This window comes from Aspergillus stella-maris, assembly GCF_047715825.1.
Source record: "Aspergillus stella-maris strain CBS 113639 unplaced genomic scaffold BDV14scaffold_39, whole genome shotgun sequence".
NCBI classification, from domain to species: Eukaryota; Fungi; Ascomycota; class Eurotiomycetes; order Eurotiales; family Aspergillaceae; genus Aspergillus; species Aspergillus stella-maris.
This window is the reverse complement of record NW_027396833.1, coordinates 60,417-74,338: the sequence shown is the minus strand read 5'-3', so window position 1 is coordinate 74,338 and position 13,922 is coordinate 60,417. Positions and strand designations below refer to the sequence as shown.

The 13,922-nt window shown below is 50.9% G+C and overlaps 7 protein-coding genes across 7 annotated transcripts; 4 read left to right on the top strand and 3 right to left on the bottom strand.

Moving 5' to 3' along the window:
- Positions 1–177: 177 nt before the first annotated feature.
- On the bottom strand, positions 178–550 carry BDV14DRAFT_176133 (uncharacterized protein). Its single transcript, XM_073769205.1, has one exon. The coding sequence runs from the start codon at positions 542–544 to the stop codon at positions 239–241; it is 306 nt and encodes a 101-aa protein (XP_073626606.1). The 5' UTR covers positions 545–550; the 3' UTR covers positions 178–238.
- Positions 551–1,616: 1,066 nt separating this feature from the next.
- BDV14DRAFT_209748 (fungal specific transcription factor domain-containing protein) lies at positions 1,617–4,225 on the top strand (the record flags this gene model as incomplete). Its single annotated transcript, XM_073775726.1, has 7 exons — positions 1,617–1,793; positions 1,946–2,271; positions 2,320–2,614; positions 2,667–2,723; positions 2,775–2,818; positions 2,883–3,158; positions 3,322–4,225. The coding sequence occupies 7 exons, from the start codon at positions 1,617–1,619 to the stop codon at positions 4,223–4,225; spliced, it is 2,079 nt and encodes a 692-aa protein (XP_073626605.1).
- Positions 4,215–5,978, bottom strand: BDV14DRAFT_176131 (C1 family peptidase). The gene is made up of 4 exons (XM_073769204.1): positions 5,821–5,978; positions 5,683–5,771; positions 4,782–5,636; positions 4,215–4,728 (listed from the first exon to the last, which is right to left on the bottom strand). Exons 1-4 carry the CDS (start codon positions 5,948–5,950, stop codon positions 4,294–4,296), a joined length of 1,509 nt encoding a protein of 502 aa, XP_073626604.1. The 5' UTR covers positions 5,951–5,978; the 3' UTR covers positions 4,215–4,293.
- A 618-nt stretch (positions 5,979–6,596) lies between these two features.
- On the top strand, positions 6,597–7,365 carry BDV14DRAFT_201605 (uncharacterized protein; the record flags this gene model as incomplete). The annotated part of the gene is made up of 2 exons (XM_073773801.1): positions 6,597–7,086; positions 7,148–7,365. 2 exons carry the CDS (start codon positions 6,597–6,599, stop codon positions 7,363–7,365), a joined length of 708 nt encoding a protein of 235 aa, XP_073626603.1.
- Positions 7,366–7,454: 89 nt separating this feature from the next.
- BDV14DRAFT_190758 (sugar porter family MFS transporter) lies at positions 7,455–9,350 on the bottom strand (the record flags this gene model as incomplete). The annotated part of the gene is made up of 5 exons (XM_073771374.1): positions 7,455–7,846; positions 7,909–8,194; positions 8,249–8,615; positions 8,664–9,090; positions 9,155–9,350. 5 exons carry the CDS (start codon positions 9,348–9,350, stop codon positions 7,455–7,457), a joined length of 1,668 nt encoding a protein of 555 aa, XP_073626602.1.
- A 1,095-nt stretch (positions 9,351–10,445) lies between these two features.
- BDV14DRAFT_201603 (wax synthase family protein) lies at positions 10,446–11,755 on the top strand (the record flags this gene model as incomplete). The annotated part of the gene is made up of 2 exons (XM_073773800.1): positions 10,446–11,227; positions 11,329–11,755. The coding sequence occupies 2 exons, from the start codon at positions 10,446–10,448 to the stop codon at positions 11,753–11,755; spliced, it is 1,209 nt and encodes a 402-aa protein (XP_073626601.1).
- Positions 11,756–12,366: 611 nt separating this feature from the next.
- BDV14DRAFT_190757 (flavin-containing monooxygenase) lies at positions 12,367–13,906 on the top strand (the record flags this gene model as incomplete). The annotated part of the gene is made up of 5 exons (XM_073771373.1): positions 12,367–12,537; positions 12,612–12,785; positions 12,852–13,235; positions 13,312–13,450; positions 13,536–13,906. 5 exons carry the CDS (start codon positions 12,367–12,369, stop codon positions 13,904–13,906), a joined length of 1,239 nt encoding a protein of 412 aa, XP_073626600.1.
- Between the last annotated feature and the right edge of the window lie 16 nt (positions 13,907–13,922).

Below are 13,922 nucleotides of genomic sequence, written 5' to 3'. Positions count from 1 at the left end.
TTCTCCTATATCCCATCAATTCGTCCGAGAGACTCCAACAGCAGAATAAAATGCCCAACATAGGCGCCAGTGCACATTGATCAGAGGAACCAGGTCAATGTCCAAGAAACATTCGGATTGACTAGATACACTAGGACCTAACCAGGCCCTAATTGTGATCACAAAAAAGAAAATTGTCGAGCGAAAGACCGTCTCGATCTGATCCGAATATAAACCCAACGTCTAGAAATCAATCTAATCACCAAATCGACCCTTCTCTCTTCCTTTTCTCCTCCATTTCCTTCATCTGCTTCATAAAATGTATCCCAGGAGGCGTAGTGGGTGTATTATCCGGCTCCCAAATAGGCCCACAGTACATCTCTTTATCAAAGTTATCCTCCGGGCCGATCCGCAAGTATCCCTCTCTATCCCCGCCCTTGTCGAGGGGTATACATTTCGTGGTTCTACTCGGGACAACCACTTCCACTTCTTCGGCCTCTTCAGTTGCAGTCTGGCTTGCGTCTTGAATAGTCGACAGGAACTCCCCAACAGCCCGCTTAACCATATATCGATGACCCGCCCGAATACACTCTTTATCATGGACAGAGTACCAGTACTCAAACTTGTACCCGTCTCTAGCCCCAGACCAAGTCTTGCAGGCGCGACCGAAGGGAGGCGTGGGGATGTATTCGTTTATATATGTGAGTCCAATGTCATAATTCCATCCGGCTAAGCCAGCCAAAAGGCCAGAAAGAGCGATGAAAAGGAGTGCTGTTGAACTGTACGTGCGGAGTAGAGCGATGTCCATTTTCAGGGGGTGGTATGCAAGGTTCGGATAATTGATGTGCGAAGCGTCGAGTAATCGATTTGTTGTGTTAATGATTATTTAGCAGTGAGTCAAGCCAAGGCCAGAACTATTGGGATTTCATGAATGCTGATGAGCATGAGAAAACAGTGGAATAGAGAAATGCATAGTGGGAGAGGTCGCTGCCTGCGAGGGCGCAAGCGCGTTTGTTAGTGGCAGTGCCCAGGGCTCTACATTTGTACGTCTCATATTTACCTAGGCACCCACCCGTTAGATGAGGGGTTTAATTAGCTGGGGAGTTCACGATCCAGACTCGACAACCGCATTGTCGTTTCCTCTTGAAAAGACAACGAACCCTACTGAGATTTCGCTATGCTGTGAGAAGTGAGAACACCTGTAATGCGATCGACAAGCACGACCCAGGGGAGATACAGGTCAGACAAGAGCCAATCATTCTTCATAATCTGCTGGCCAGCATGGCACGCTGCAAAACAATCACTTGTGGCGTTTCGCGGTCAACCAGACGAGGTTCGTCGCAGGCATATCCCTTCCTGTAATAGTAAGCCTTGGATGTCGAAAACGGAACCCAGCCATTGTCTATGATTTCTAAGAATCTAGTCTCTCTTGGGAAGTTTGGAGGCTGTAGTGATCCTGAATGCCTTCGTACCATAGTGGACAGGGACTCAGGGCTGTCATGTGACTGTGTCGCCCTTGCCTTATAGATCACTTTCCAGAGCAAAAGATCCCAGTGTCTACAAGGCTTGCTTTCTCTTCTTGACCATTTTCAAGCAAACGACTCCATGCCTGAGAAGGGTGCCATTCGCCTAAGCTGATGCCTGAGGCGCTACAGCTTGGACGCGGTCAGGCACAGAGTGAGTGGACGGCTAAAATATCCAGCAATCACAACTATTTCCGGTGCATGGAATCCCAGTGGGCCATGACTGGGCCAAGGGCGATGAGCTCCTCCTCAATCCCCCTACAGATGATGGATTGGTGCAGAAGCGTCCGGGTACATTCCTCTATGCGGTGCCACAATCTCCATGTTCATTCTCAGATCTTCTGTCCCCTTCAATTCTCGTGTTCCAGTCTTTCCATGCTTCTCTCCCACTTCCTGTCCCTGGCTCGAGATCTTATCATTGTATAAGCTTCTATTTTACTTAGCGTATCATCCACAACGGCTCGACAACCTGCGTAAGATGTACAGCCGAGAAATCAGAATGTGTCTTCGATGTAGCAACGGATCAGCGTCGACGAGTTGGCCAGAAGCGCAAAGTCGAGGATCTCGAGCAGGAGCGCGACGTCCTCCTTGAACTCCTCGAGGCTCTACGCGACAGCCCGAACAACAAGTCGATGCAGCTGCTGAACCTCATTCGGAGTAACGCCAGTCTGCAGGAGATTAAGCTGTTCATGGATCACGAGCTTTTTCGGGGGATTGAGCGGTCACCGGAGCTATTGGAAGTCCAGGAAACAGCTGCCCAGCTGGCCGAGTGGGGGAGCAACAGCCTTTTTAATGGTACTGGCAGTGCCAGTCGCAGTGGAAGTGGTTCTGATCCTGGCCATCGCGCTTCTAGACTTCGACACACTCGCAGCGTGATGGACATCAAGCGCTTGACAGATACGCCTGTCTTCCGGGTCCCCGCAAAGCCCTGGACGTCTGTTAAGGACGATGATGAGTTCGTCTCGCACCTTATTTCTCTCTGGTTCACAAGGAGTCAACCGTTCTACAACTGGGTCCACCGCGAGGTATTTCTCGCGGATATGAAGTCGGGCAATATCGATTCGCAATTCTGCTCGCCTTTCCTCGTAAATTACATTCTTTGTGAGGCTTGTGTGAGTTCTCTTCGTTATTTTTACCTCGAGACATCCAAACTGATACTGGCAGTTCCACTCTGATTACCCCGAAGCGTATGAGACACCGGGCGATTGCAACTCCAAGGGCGTCCACTTCTACAACGAGGCGAAGAAGCATTACGAAAAGATCGAATGAAAGCTAAGCATCACAGCCATTCAAGGTTGCGGCGTACTATTTGTATGGTGAGTACACTCCGGCACAACGAGACCCCAATGTGCACATCTAACATGATACCCTCACGACTAGCATGGCAGCAACGGGCAAAGACCGCGTCGAATGGTGGTACCTGGGCCAACTAGCACACATGGTCGAGGAATTCGCAGCAAAGCATGCCAAATCCCAGTCCACTACTAAAACTACTACCACCGACGACGGCGCAGATCGCGCCATCAGCACTGCCATCTGGGGCGTGTATAATTTGACAGCGTACGCTCTTCATACCCTCCTCCCACCACCCCCTCCGTTCCCGCCTCTACCTCCATATGCATTTTCTCATGCGTTTTCACCGTCATCTACACCACCGTGTGAAATTGACCCAATGAGCACTCTTTGACAATGTACATAAATAGCACGGCCTCAATATCGTAAATGAAACCCCTCGCCATATCAACACCACCCAAATCTCGCCCTGCATCAATCTGCAACCTCGAAACCTGGTTGCCATAACCCTACCAGAATAACGCAGCTCAGAAACAGACGCAACTCCAATCAACTCGCATACACTGTGCATCCTGAACGCCTTCAGCGACTTTAGCGCACTGACCACCTACGCCAACGCAAAGGTCTTCAAGGACAGCCCCAGCTACACGCGGAAAGAACTATCCAAGATCGTCAATGGGATTACAGAGAAACTCGATACCTGGCGCGCAGGTCTCCCAAGTTGTATCTCGCTTGAGCGCGCTTCTGTCGCGCAGGCATTAAGTCTCCATATGGACTACCACACGGTGATAATCATCCTCTGGGGCCTGTTGAAGAAGGAGTCAACCGGTGACACAGAGATCGAAACCGAGACCGAAGATAACACCCAGAACGAAGCGCTCCAGGCCTTGAAATTTAAAATCAAGGACACAGCAATAATAACCCGCTCCGCCGCTCGTGAGAGATGCATCTCGAATGCCGTCGCAATAGCGAATATCCTCGAAACCCACCGCAACAAATGGAGCATGAATTACATCTCCCCAACAACAATCCACTGGGTGAGTATGTCGCTCTTCACATTACTCGAAGACCTGGATTCCTCCGATTCCCGAAAAGCATTCATCGATCTCTGCGTAATCGCGCGCGCCTTCTCAAGAAAATGGATATTGATGAAAGGGATACTAAGGATGATTCAAGTCTCTGCTAAGAATGAAGGGGTGGTCTTTCCGGATGAGACCAAGGCACTATTTATGGACTTTGAGAGTTTGTGGAGGGAGAAGAGGGATGGGGAGCTGTTGAGTAGTCTTTATCCGAATCCGAATTCGTTGCATGAGACTGGTGGGGATAGAAGGGTTGCTGAGGCGGAACTGGATAGTTTTCTGGAGAAGTGGGATTCGTTGGGAATAGAGGAGGAACAGGATGGGGTTGATGGAGTTGATGGGGTTCATTAAAGGGATTCATGTCATTTCGGATAATGTATATACCAGGCTTACCACATAAACTCATAGAAAAGGGGGTATCATGCTAAGACACCCATTGGATCCCACCTAGGTAGCACTAGGGGCTCCTGGTCAAGAACGTCTCGAATCTCACTTGGAACAAGGCTGAAATCAACAACTGCCTGGAAGGTGTACTCGTCCATCCAGCGATCGCTCATTACAAACCAGCCCTTGTCACCAGAGCTCTCGCCCCAGGAGTTCTCTACACGCCATCGGACGGGTTTGCCGTCTTCAAGGTGCACTGCTGTGATGACCATCGCATGGGTCATGGCCGTCTCACCAGTTACCAGACGTTCGGCTTTGTCCATCCCAAGGGAGACATTGAAGCCTAAAGTAAGATCCAGGAGGTCCGGGTCCATGACACCAGAGACACGGTCGGAAAATTTACCCACGTCGCAGCCGAAGAAGACGGGGTGTCCAGCTTTGAGCATAGCAATGACTGCATTTTTTAATACCTGCATGAAGTTAGGTAACTGTCCACTTCCCATATTATACACGCTGATCTTACCTTCATCTCCACGTTGACGTATGTGAGAGGCGACCCTTCGACGACATTGCCTAGCTTGTCCACCGTCATCAGAGTGTTGTAGTCATTTCTAGGATCGTTGACAAGACTGTACAGCCTGTTGGGCGACACCTTGCTGCGCGAGGATAGTCCCTGTCGCCCAAATTCGAGTGGAGTCTGTCGAATCTGACGCGTTTTACCGTCTGCATCCTTGTATTCCCAAACAAAGTGTTCGGTAGGTTTCGGTGGTGGGCCTAGCATGATAGTCACCAGAGAGTGGATTTCCTTGAGGAAGTTGTCTTTGGCTGCTGCCAGATGGACTCCGTTCTTCACATGCGACCCTCGAGCAAGTTTCCGCAGCGTCAAAGCGTGTTCGCGAAGCTTGGCCGTCAAGAGCCAGTTCATCTTGCTACTGTTCTGGGCGTTGAAGTTGTCCGGGTAGACATCGTGCGGTACGAGTCCATACTTCTTCACCAGGTTGACGACCATATCCCACTGTCCTCCATCAGTAACAGGATCCTGGAGCAGCTTCTGGACCAAGCGACCGGTCACATCTTGGTCCGCAGTCTGGATAATCGTCTCGAAGAAGTAGTTGGCCTTTTCAATCTTATCCCAATAAAACAGGTATGCCTGACTCAATTCAAACTCTTTCAGCGCATATGCCTTCATAATCGGAACACGGAATGCATTCGTTGAAGCGAAAAGCCAGCATCGTCCCGAGGATCGCTGGTTTGTGATCGGCGCTCCTTCGATGGGAACAGTGACGTTGAACAGCTGGGTATCAAACTTGAGGACCGACCGGTTCGCAAGGACATCTGTGTAGGAGGCGCCGGCTAAACTGGAGATTGCGAGGCGGTTCTGGAGCCATTAATAGGAGATCTCAGGGAGTCCAGTGCAAACAAACCTTAGGATCCTGCAGCAGGGTCTCGCTCCAGTCTTGTAGTCGGTGCAGCGACACGGAAGCTTCTCGCTCAATGTCATAGTAAGGCGGTGCTGCGACAGTCAGCTTTCACCGGGGACATTCGTCAAGAGAGCTGCTTACGCGCAGTGTCATCGTCCAGCTCGGCGCGTTTATCCGTCAGCTGCGGGGAAGGCTGACGGGCTGCGACGACGTTCCTCCGCGGCGCCTTTTCGTCAAACGGGCGCGCTGGCACTGAATAGTTTGATCCCATACTGGTGTTCGAGCTGACGAAATTTATGAAGAAGGGAGGGAAGCTGGACACTGAGAGCAACAGATAAAGCGGGGGAATGAGGACCCGGGAAGGCGCGATACGCAAGGCACGCTTACCATTCGCTGCCTCATGCACCCTGCTATCACGAGATACCACCTTAGCTATCTAGCGCCTGATAGCTGCTGATAGCGTTATCAGTACTGGCTATGATGATCGCGGGTTTAGGGCTTACACTGGCTGCTTAGTAGGTAACCCATCCCATCTTAACTACTTTCCTACCCAACCACATACTTCTTGTACTCAATGATGAGGTATTTAATACGTGGAGAAACTAGTGCCAGGAGCAAGTGTTTACTATGTAATATGTCGGAAGTGGAGACACCTTACCTAGGTACCCCAGATATCCACGGGCCGTTCCTTCCTGTTCTGCGGGCAGGGTTCGTGCCTTCCATCTCTGCGCGGGGTTGGTCGCTCCTTCCTCCGGCCGTACACCTTCCCTATCCAATAGGTCCTGTCTTACATATAACTTGGCTCGGAATTGTGTATTCCACTGGTACCCGTCCCCTTCGCGATTCTTGTCGTCAAGTCACAGCACTACTAGAATAACCCCTGTCTCAAACTAAAGATGCAACAAAGGGTACAAACAATGGAACACCAAACTCAGCCCCCAATCTCAATATCACCCGTTAGCTTAGCAGATATCGATGCCATCACTAGAAATGTCACGTACCCCGCATTCGAAGACGATCCGTTGCAGCGCGTGATATTCCAGCGAACCAAGGCGGGGGAATTAGACGAAGAGGAGGTATCATGGAACCGTGAGTCGCTGGCCGATGCATTGAGACAAGAAAGTGAGATTCTATTCAAGGCTTATGCTAGCGATGGAGCGGGTGAGGCGGAGATTGTCGGGGTCATAGGGTGGACTTTACAAACCGGTTTCGGGAGCGAGATGCTGGGACTGAGGAATAGGCAGGGAAGAAGTCATACCGAACCCGATCCCTGTACCGATCCCAATACTAATGCCCTAGCTTCACTAAACGTCGCTGCGTGGATCTCCGCATCCAGAACTCTACGGGAGGAGAGGGAACGAGTGCTCAGTGATTATCGTCATTACCACCCAGGTAAAGGGATATTTCGTGAGCAAACATCCCTAAAGCCGAAGGCCCGATCGCTCATTGACGGACTTTTTTCCTTTAGGCATCACATTTATGGCCGTGGCCCCGGCTTACCAGCACGGCGGGTTAAGATCTGCCCTAATGAAGACGTTCTGTGAACAAATTGAGGGTGCCGGACTAAACGAATTCGTCATGTCGTCGCCGGCTGGGGTCCGATTGTATTCCAAGTTTGGATTCCAGGCCATCAGGAGTGTGGACATAGGAAGTGGGACGTATACGAGTATGTTAAGAGTCTCATAGAAGCTCAATTGAAGGAATCCACCGGTATCCTCTATGTACTGTCTATTTCTCTACTCTACCCAGCATTTCACATTTCAAAATACCCGACCTCACACACCACCCCCCTCCCCCCCCCTCATCTCCCCCAACGGATCAACCAAAACCTCCCTCGCAACCCGTGCATGCAAAACCCTCTCATCATCCGCAAGCCGATCCCCAAAAACAGCAGCAACCTGCTCAAGCGACTTCCCCGACGTCTCCGGCACAAAAAAGTAACTAAATACCGTGGCAGCCACACAAAACAATCCGAAGAACAAAAACGTTCCCCAGCCCAGTTTGATCAGCATCTCAGGCACCACTACGCCAACGATAAAATTTGCTAGCCAGATCATGGCTGTTCCTGCGCCGACGCCCTTTGCGCGCTTTGAGCTGGGAAAGACCTCGGCTGGGAGGACCCAGGCTAGGGGGCCGTAGGAGGTGGAGTAGGCGAGGACGTATATGTCTTTTTGTCTGTCAACAACGAGATCCAATATAAGAAATAGAGAAGGGGAAAGGTCAACATACAAATCAGCGCAACGCAAAACCAAGCAATACCACGATGCGAGGGCCAATCACTGCTGAATTTATTCATCATGCCGCACATTATGAGGTGCGGGACGGCCATTGCCAGACCACCTGCTATAGCGAGTGTTCGGCGTCCAACGCGGTCAAGGTAGACCAGGATAGGGATGCCGCCGACTAGTTGGACGATGTTGATCATTCCTGATAGAATCAATGATGTTTCTCTGTCTTGGCCGAGGGCTTCGAAGAAGGTTGGGGCGTAGTAGACGAAGGCGTTTATTCCGGAGAACTTCGCTGTCAGTACATTGTACATCATCTTCACTAGGGTAATAAGGGTATATACCTGCTGAAAGAAAGGGATAGCGAGAGCCACCAAAGTGCGCTTAAAGTACCGCTTGTTGAACAGGCCAAGCCACTGGCGGGCGCCGGTTTGGATAGGATGATCCTTATGACTGGGGTATTCTTTATCCAGAATCTCTTCTTGGAAACGGATTTCGGCTAGAATACCCTTCCACTCTAGCTGGACCTGGTCATCATGTTCTGGACGGCGGCGGAGGCAGGCTAGGGCTGTGAGACTATCGCTATTGCGGCTGCGCATTGCCAACCAGCGGGGGGAGAAGGGGAAGAGATGGATTGCGCCGCCGACGGCTAGGGCTGGAACAATCTGCAGGAGGAAGGGGAGTCTAAATGCCCAATCCCCGGTCATCATCCTAAAACCGTTAGCGAGGGATATTGTAAGATGGGATATATGAACATACCTAGTCCCGTAAGTCACCCAGTACGCCACAATAGCCCCAATAACAATACTAATGGCCTCCATGACCAAAAGCGATCCTCTCCATTTGGGCGGTGCAATCTCCGAGATGTACAATGGAGCACCCATGGCCAGAGTTCCCACGCCGATACCACCGACGAACCGACCCGCAACAAGGGCATCGTAGTTTGGAGCAGCAGTTTGGATAATCGCACCAACGACAAAGAAAGCAGTTGCAACAGTCAATCCCCATTTCCGAGATATTCTGTCCGCAATGGTGGGAAAGAAAAGACAGCCGACAAAGGCACCGAGTTCAAGCATTGCTGTCATAAATCCGGTGTGAAAGCCATAGCGTGAGGAGTCCGGAGATGTCTCAGGGTACTGTTCGCGAAACTGCTCCATTACGAGAATGAGGGATATAACTCCTTGGTCTAGAGAGATTCACAGCCCGAATTAGCGATAGCTGATGCTAAGGTTTAGGAGGATTCTACATACCATAACCGAATGAAAAGCCACCAAAAGACGCTAACATCGCAGCTCCAAAGACATATGGCGAACGGACAAGGTCCTTTATTTCGCCGTTGTCGTATTGCACTGGGGTTGATAGGATAGCTAATGCTTCGTCGTCGACGTGGTCCTGGTGCACGGCATTTGCCTTGTCCAGTACATCCGGTACCTCGTCGTCGGCCATCGTGCAAGAAGGAGAAGTAGAAACCGGAGAATGCTAAAGAAGCCGCTGTAGGAAGAATGATATGCTGGGTATATTGGAAAGTCCTGGTGGAGGAACAGTCCTTGACATGGCAGGATCTGGGGAAGTATTTGTACCCCACAACCGGTATCGTGGAAAACCTGGGGATTTCTCCGCATGCGGACCCGTAGGGTTATCTCCGGTCTGACGTCTATGGCCAGTAAACCGAGCTGATGGATGCCATCGGGTCTTGTACCCTTACCCAGGGCTCCAGGGGACTATTCCCATTGCAGGATAGTGATTGGTCCCCGCAAGGAACACCCCCGTTCCTTCCCGATCAGGTTATTTCCATAATAGGAATGTTTCCGGAAACGGAAGGTGCCAACCCCGGTCTTGTCCTCGTGACCGGCTTTATCCTCAGTTCGACCCCGAACGCAACTGTCAAAAACCGACTTGAAGACGATGACCAAAGAAATTCATTGAAGCATACCCGCCATGCTAACTGAGAAGATGTCGCCATAGCCATTGGACGCCATGAAAGCCGCTAGCAATATCGGGCTCTGCAGCCCTCTTGTGCTCCCCACTCTTCGGCCAGGGCCGCTGGAGGAGGGATCGGCGGGTTTGGTCCCATTATTGCTGCTATTGAGGTCTGCAATTGCAGGGGCCCGACTTTATGTGCCATTAGCCCAGCCCCCCCGAGCGTTACACACGACGCAAGGTGTCCAGGAATGGGCTCTATTTCCATGGTGCATCCTTGATGCCCAACCCCAGATAGTTTGACAACCTCTCCAGCAGCTCATATCTCAATGGCTCCGGCGGGAATCAAATCGATATGGTCTTGTGATCAGTATTCCAATTAAAGAACTTGACGCACCTTCCAGCCCCTACCAAAATATTCAAAATGCAGGGAATGCCCGTCACCACAATCGTCTGGCGATGCAAGTCAATCGAAAGGTAAATAAAGTCTATGATGTTCCGTTGCCCAGACGGGCTCCGCCTGCTGTTCTATACCTGGTCGCTTGTTAATCACAGTTGCCCAACCCGCATTGCGTCTCCTATGTCAGTTCAAACCGCCAAACCCTTCTCTAGGCATCGACAATGTCTACCAATGGACCACCAGACGTGGAGCTCGCCACTATCTGCTGCATTTTCCTACACCTTACCATCAGCTCAACCATCGCATTTGCGACTCAAAAGTCGATTTTTAGACCAATTGCACTTGCTTTCGTATTGGCACTAGCAACTTGCATCCAGAACATCGTGGTCACCTGGGCTGGCTACCGCCACATCGCACTGTCATACTCACTTTTTGCATCCACGAGTACCCTCAACGCAACGGACCTGCTATTATGGACCCGCGTCACTTATGCCCAGCATAGACAGTGGACAATAAAGCAAGCAAAAACCCCACCCCAAAAGGATCGTCTCCTAATTCGAATGAAATGGGCCCTTCAACTACCCGTCAACTACCGCCGCGTCGGGACAAAATGGCAGGTCAGGCCAACCCACCCCTTTGACCCCGATAAGCCAGGTTACATACCGAGCAGATTCAACTTTGTTTTGCATCGCATGATCGCAGTTCTCTTGTCCTTGCTCGCATTGCACTATATAGACCGCGCGCTCTTCCACGATCCCGTCCCGCAGTCATCTACGCGGGAGAAGCGAGAGTTATCGTTGGATGAGTGGGACTTTTCCATAACACTCCTTCTAACACGGGTCTTTCTATCGCTGTCATTCTTCACGTGGCTGCTCCTCTTCCAAAGGGCTGGGTATGACATTCTCGCTGTGATCATGGTGGCCCTGCACCTTTCCGACCCGGAGGACTTCCCACCGATGCAAGGGCCGTACAGCGAAACGTGGAGCGTGCGGCAGCTGTGGGGGTAAGTTCAAGTTCAATCCAAATCTACCTCCCTACCTCCCTACCTATCGAGTTCTCACTAATTCAACAACGTACTCACTGCTGATGAATATCAATATCCAGACACACCTGGCACCAAATGTGCCGCCAATTCCTAACATCAAACGCCAACGTCTTGACATTCTCGATCCTCAACCTTAAACCACGAAAGCTACCAGCGCGCTACACCCGCTTCTTCACATCATTCTTCCTATCCGGTCTAATGCATTTTCTCGCAGATACAGCCTGTGGCGTCCCCCGTACTAAATCCCGCGCGCTCCTTTTCTACGCCATACAAGCGGTGGCATTCGGGATCGAAGACCTTGCGCAATGGGTTTGCAAGAGGTGTAGCCTTCTCCGTCAAGATAGACTATTGAGACGCACGATCGGATATATCTGGGTTTGCGTCTGGTGTGCGGCTACTTGGCCAATCTGGTTCTACCCGCTTCTCAGGGAGCCTGTTGCGTTGGCAGAGGGGAATGGTCTTTCTTTGGGATTGCTAGGGTTGTGAATGGTTATTTGAGTGTGTTTCGGGTAGGTAGTTGTTAGGTCTGGCATTTTGGACCTCAGCTGGCGGTTATCATCGGCTTGCATTGCTATAGTTGGTGTTCTGTGGGGAAAATATAATCTAGGTATGGGGGGTTGAAGCTTATGAATCATGTATGGGGTTCCGGGATAGGCTGAACAGGGGTAAACCAGTGGAGGACTTTAGAAGTCAAAGCACGTCTTGGAATGACATTACCAGGGACATTGGAGGCAGGCAATGTCAGATGATTTATGGTTCTGACCGCGCATAGTGCCAAGTTCGTAGAGGCAGGTAAGCGGTAAGCGAGCCTCCTTTCCCATCGTCCCATTACTCGCTTACACTGAGACTGTATGTCCTACGATACCGATTGCGTGCGATTACATGCATTATACCTATGAGGATGTCGCGTCCGGGGAGCAGAGTAAGGGTAATGGAATAGGATAATCCATGTTAATGGGGTGTATGTAACCTCAGAGAGGGGAGGTGTTAGCGAAGTGAGACAGGTTATAAACCCGGTCCTGCACCATCAGAACCCTTGCCCTTTAGCTAACAGGGAGGGATGTCGAACCCGCACGCATTTGACCCAATTCAGCAGAATGAAGACAAACATTCGAGATTTCACGCAGACAAACGGTTCCACTGCACTAACTTTAGAGCTCGATGCCCTGGTTGTCGGGGTAGGATTCAGCGGGATGTACCTTCTGCATGAGCTGCGGAAGCTAGGATTGAAGTCTGTTATCTTCGAAGCATGGTCTGATGTTGGTGGGGTGTGGAGATGGAATTGTTACCCTGGGGCTCGTACAGACTCGGAGTATCTGGAGTATCAATTTTTTTTCCCGAGACATGGAAGACGTGGAATTGGTCGTCTAATTACTTCGATCATATCACTCAGGTCTTGGATATTCGGAAGGATTGCGCGTTTAACACGGTTGTTGTGGGCGCCGAATTTGATCAAAAGTCTGGACGATGGCATGTCACTACGCAGGATAGCAGGAGGGCGACTGCAAACCATCTTGTTATTGGGTCGGGTTCCTCGGCGAAGTGATATATTCCAGACTGGCCCGGCTGCGACAACTTTGAGGGCAAGATAGACCACTCCTCGTTCTGGCCCGAGACAGGTGTCGATATGCGTGGGAAGCGAGTTGCAGTTGTTGGAACGGGCGCGTCTGGCGTTCAGCTCACGCAAGCGTTAGGACCTGTCGCTGGTTCTTTGACTGTGTTCCAGCGCTCACCAAATTATGCTCTGCCTACGCATCGTCGCGCCCTAACAGTGGAGGAGCAAGAACGCCTTAAACCGTTGTATCCGCAATTGTGCCGTCTCCGGGAGACCGGGTTTGCTGGGTTCCTTTATACCTTTTCCGAAAAGGTATTGCCGCAAAACTCCCCGGAAGAACAAGAACGTGTCTTTCAAGCCCTGTACAAGGGCGGTGGATTTCGCTACACCCTAGCGACATACAAGGATGGAGTACTAGATTGAGAGACAAATCTTGTGATGTACGATTTTTGGGCGCGGCAAGTGCGACCGAGGATTCAGGACCCAGAAACGCGAGATCTTCTTGCGCCAAAAAAATTCTCCGTATGTCTTTGGAGGTAAGCGTCTGAGTCTCGAGATTGACTACTTTGAACAATTCAACCGCCGGAACGTTCAGCTTGTCGATTTCAGCGAGAAAGCCATCAGCAGTTTGACGCAGAACGGACTACTGCTCGCCGATGGCACAAAGCACGACTTTGATGTGATCTGCGTCGCCACCGGGTTTCGACATAGCGAGTGGTGGGCTGATGGATATGGGGTTGCGTAGCGTCCACGGCACAAGTTTGAGGGATGACTGGAACGACTCAGTCCTGTCGTATCTTGGGTTGACAATCAGCGGGTATCTAAATCTATTCTTCTTGTACAGCCCTCATGGTCCGACAGCGATCTGCAACGGGCCAAGTGCAATCGAGGTACAGGGGCGGTGGATCGTGGATGCGATTAAACTGATGGAGAGAAGCGGGATCAGGAGTATCGATCCAACGCCTGAGGCAGTACGAGGCTGGAAGGACAAGATCAACGCCTTGTCAAACATGACTCTCTTCCCGACAGTGAAGACATCGACGCTCATGGGCGGTAATGTCCCAGGAAAACCAGTTGAGTAGTTGAACTATGTTGGCG

Excerpts from the sequence above, each read along its gene's own strand:
- BDV14DRAFT_176133 (XM_073769205.1), bottom strand. The coding sequence starts at position 544 with ATGGTTAAGCGGGCTGTTGGGGAGTTCCTGTCGACTATTCAAGACGCA.
- BDV14DRAFT_176131 (XM_073769204.1), bottom strand. The coding sequence starts at position 5,950 with ATGGGATCAAACTATTCAGTGCCAGCGCGCCCGTTTGACGAAAAGGCG. Across the intron at positions 5,637-5,682 it reads CCCTGCTGCAGGATCCTAAG|AACCGCCTCGCAATCTCCAG; the intron begins GTTTGTTTGCAC and ends TAATGGCTCCAG. Across the intron at positions 4,729-4,781 it reads ACGTCAACGTGGAGATGAAG|GTATTAAAAAATGCAGTCAT; the intron begins GTAAGATCAGCG and ends AACTTCATGCAG.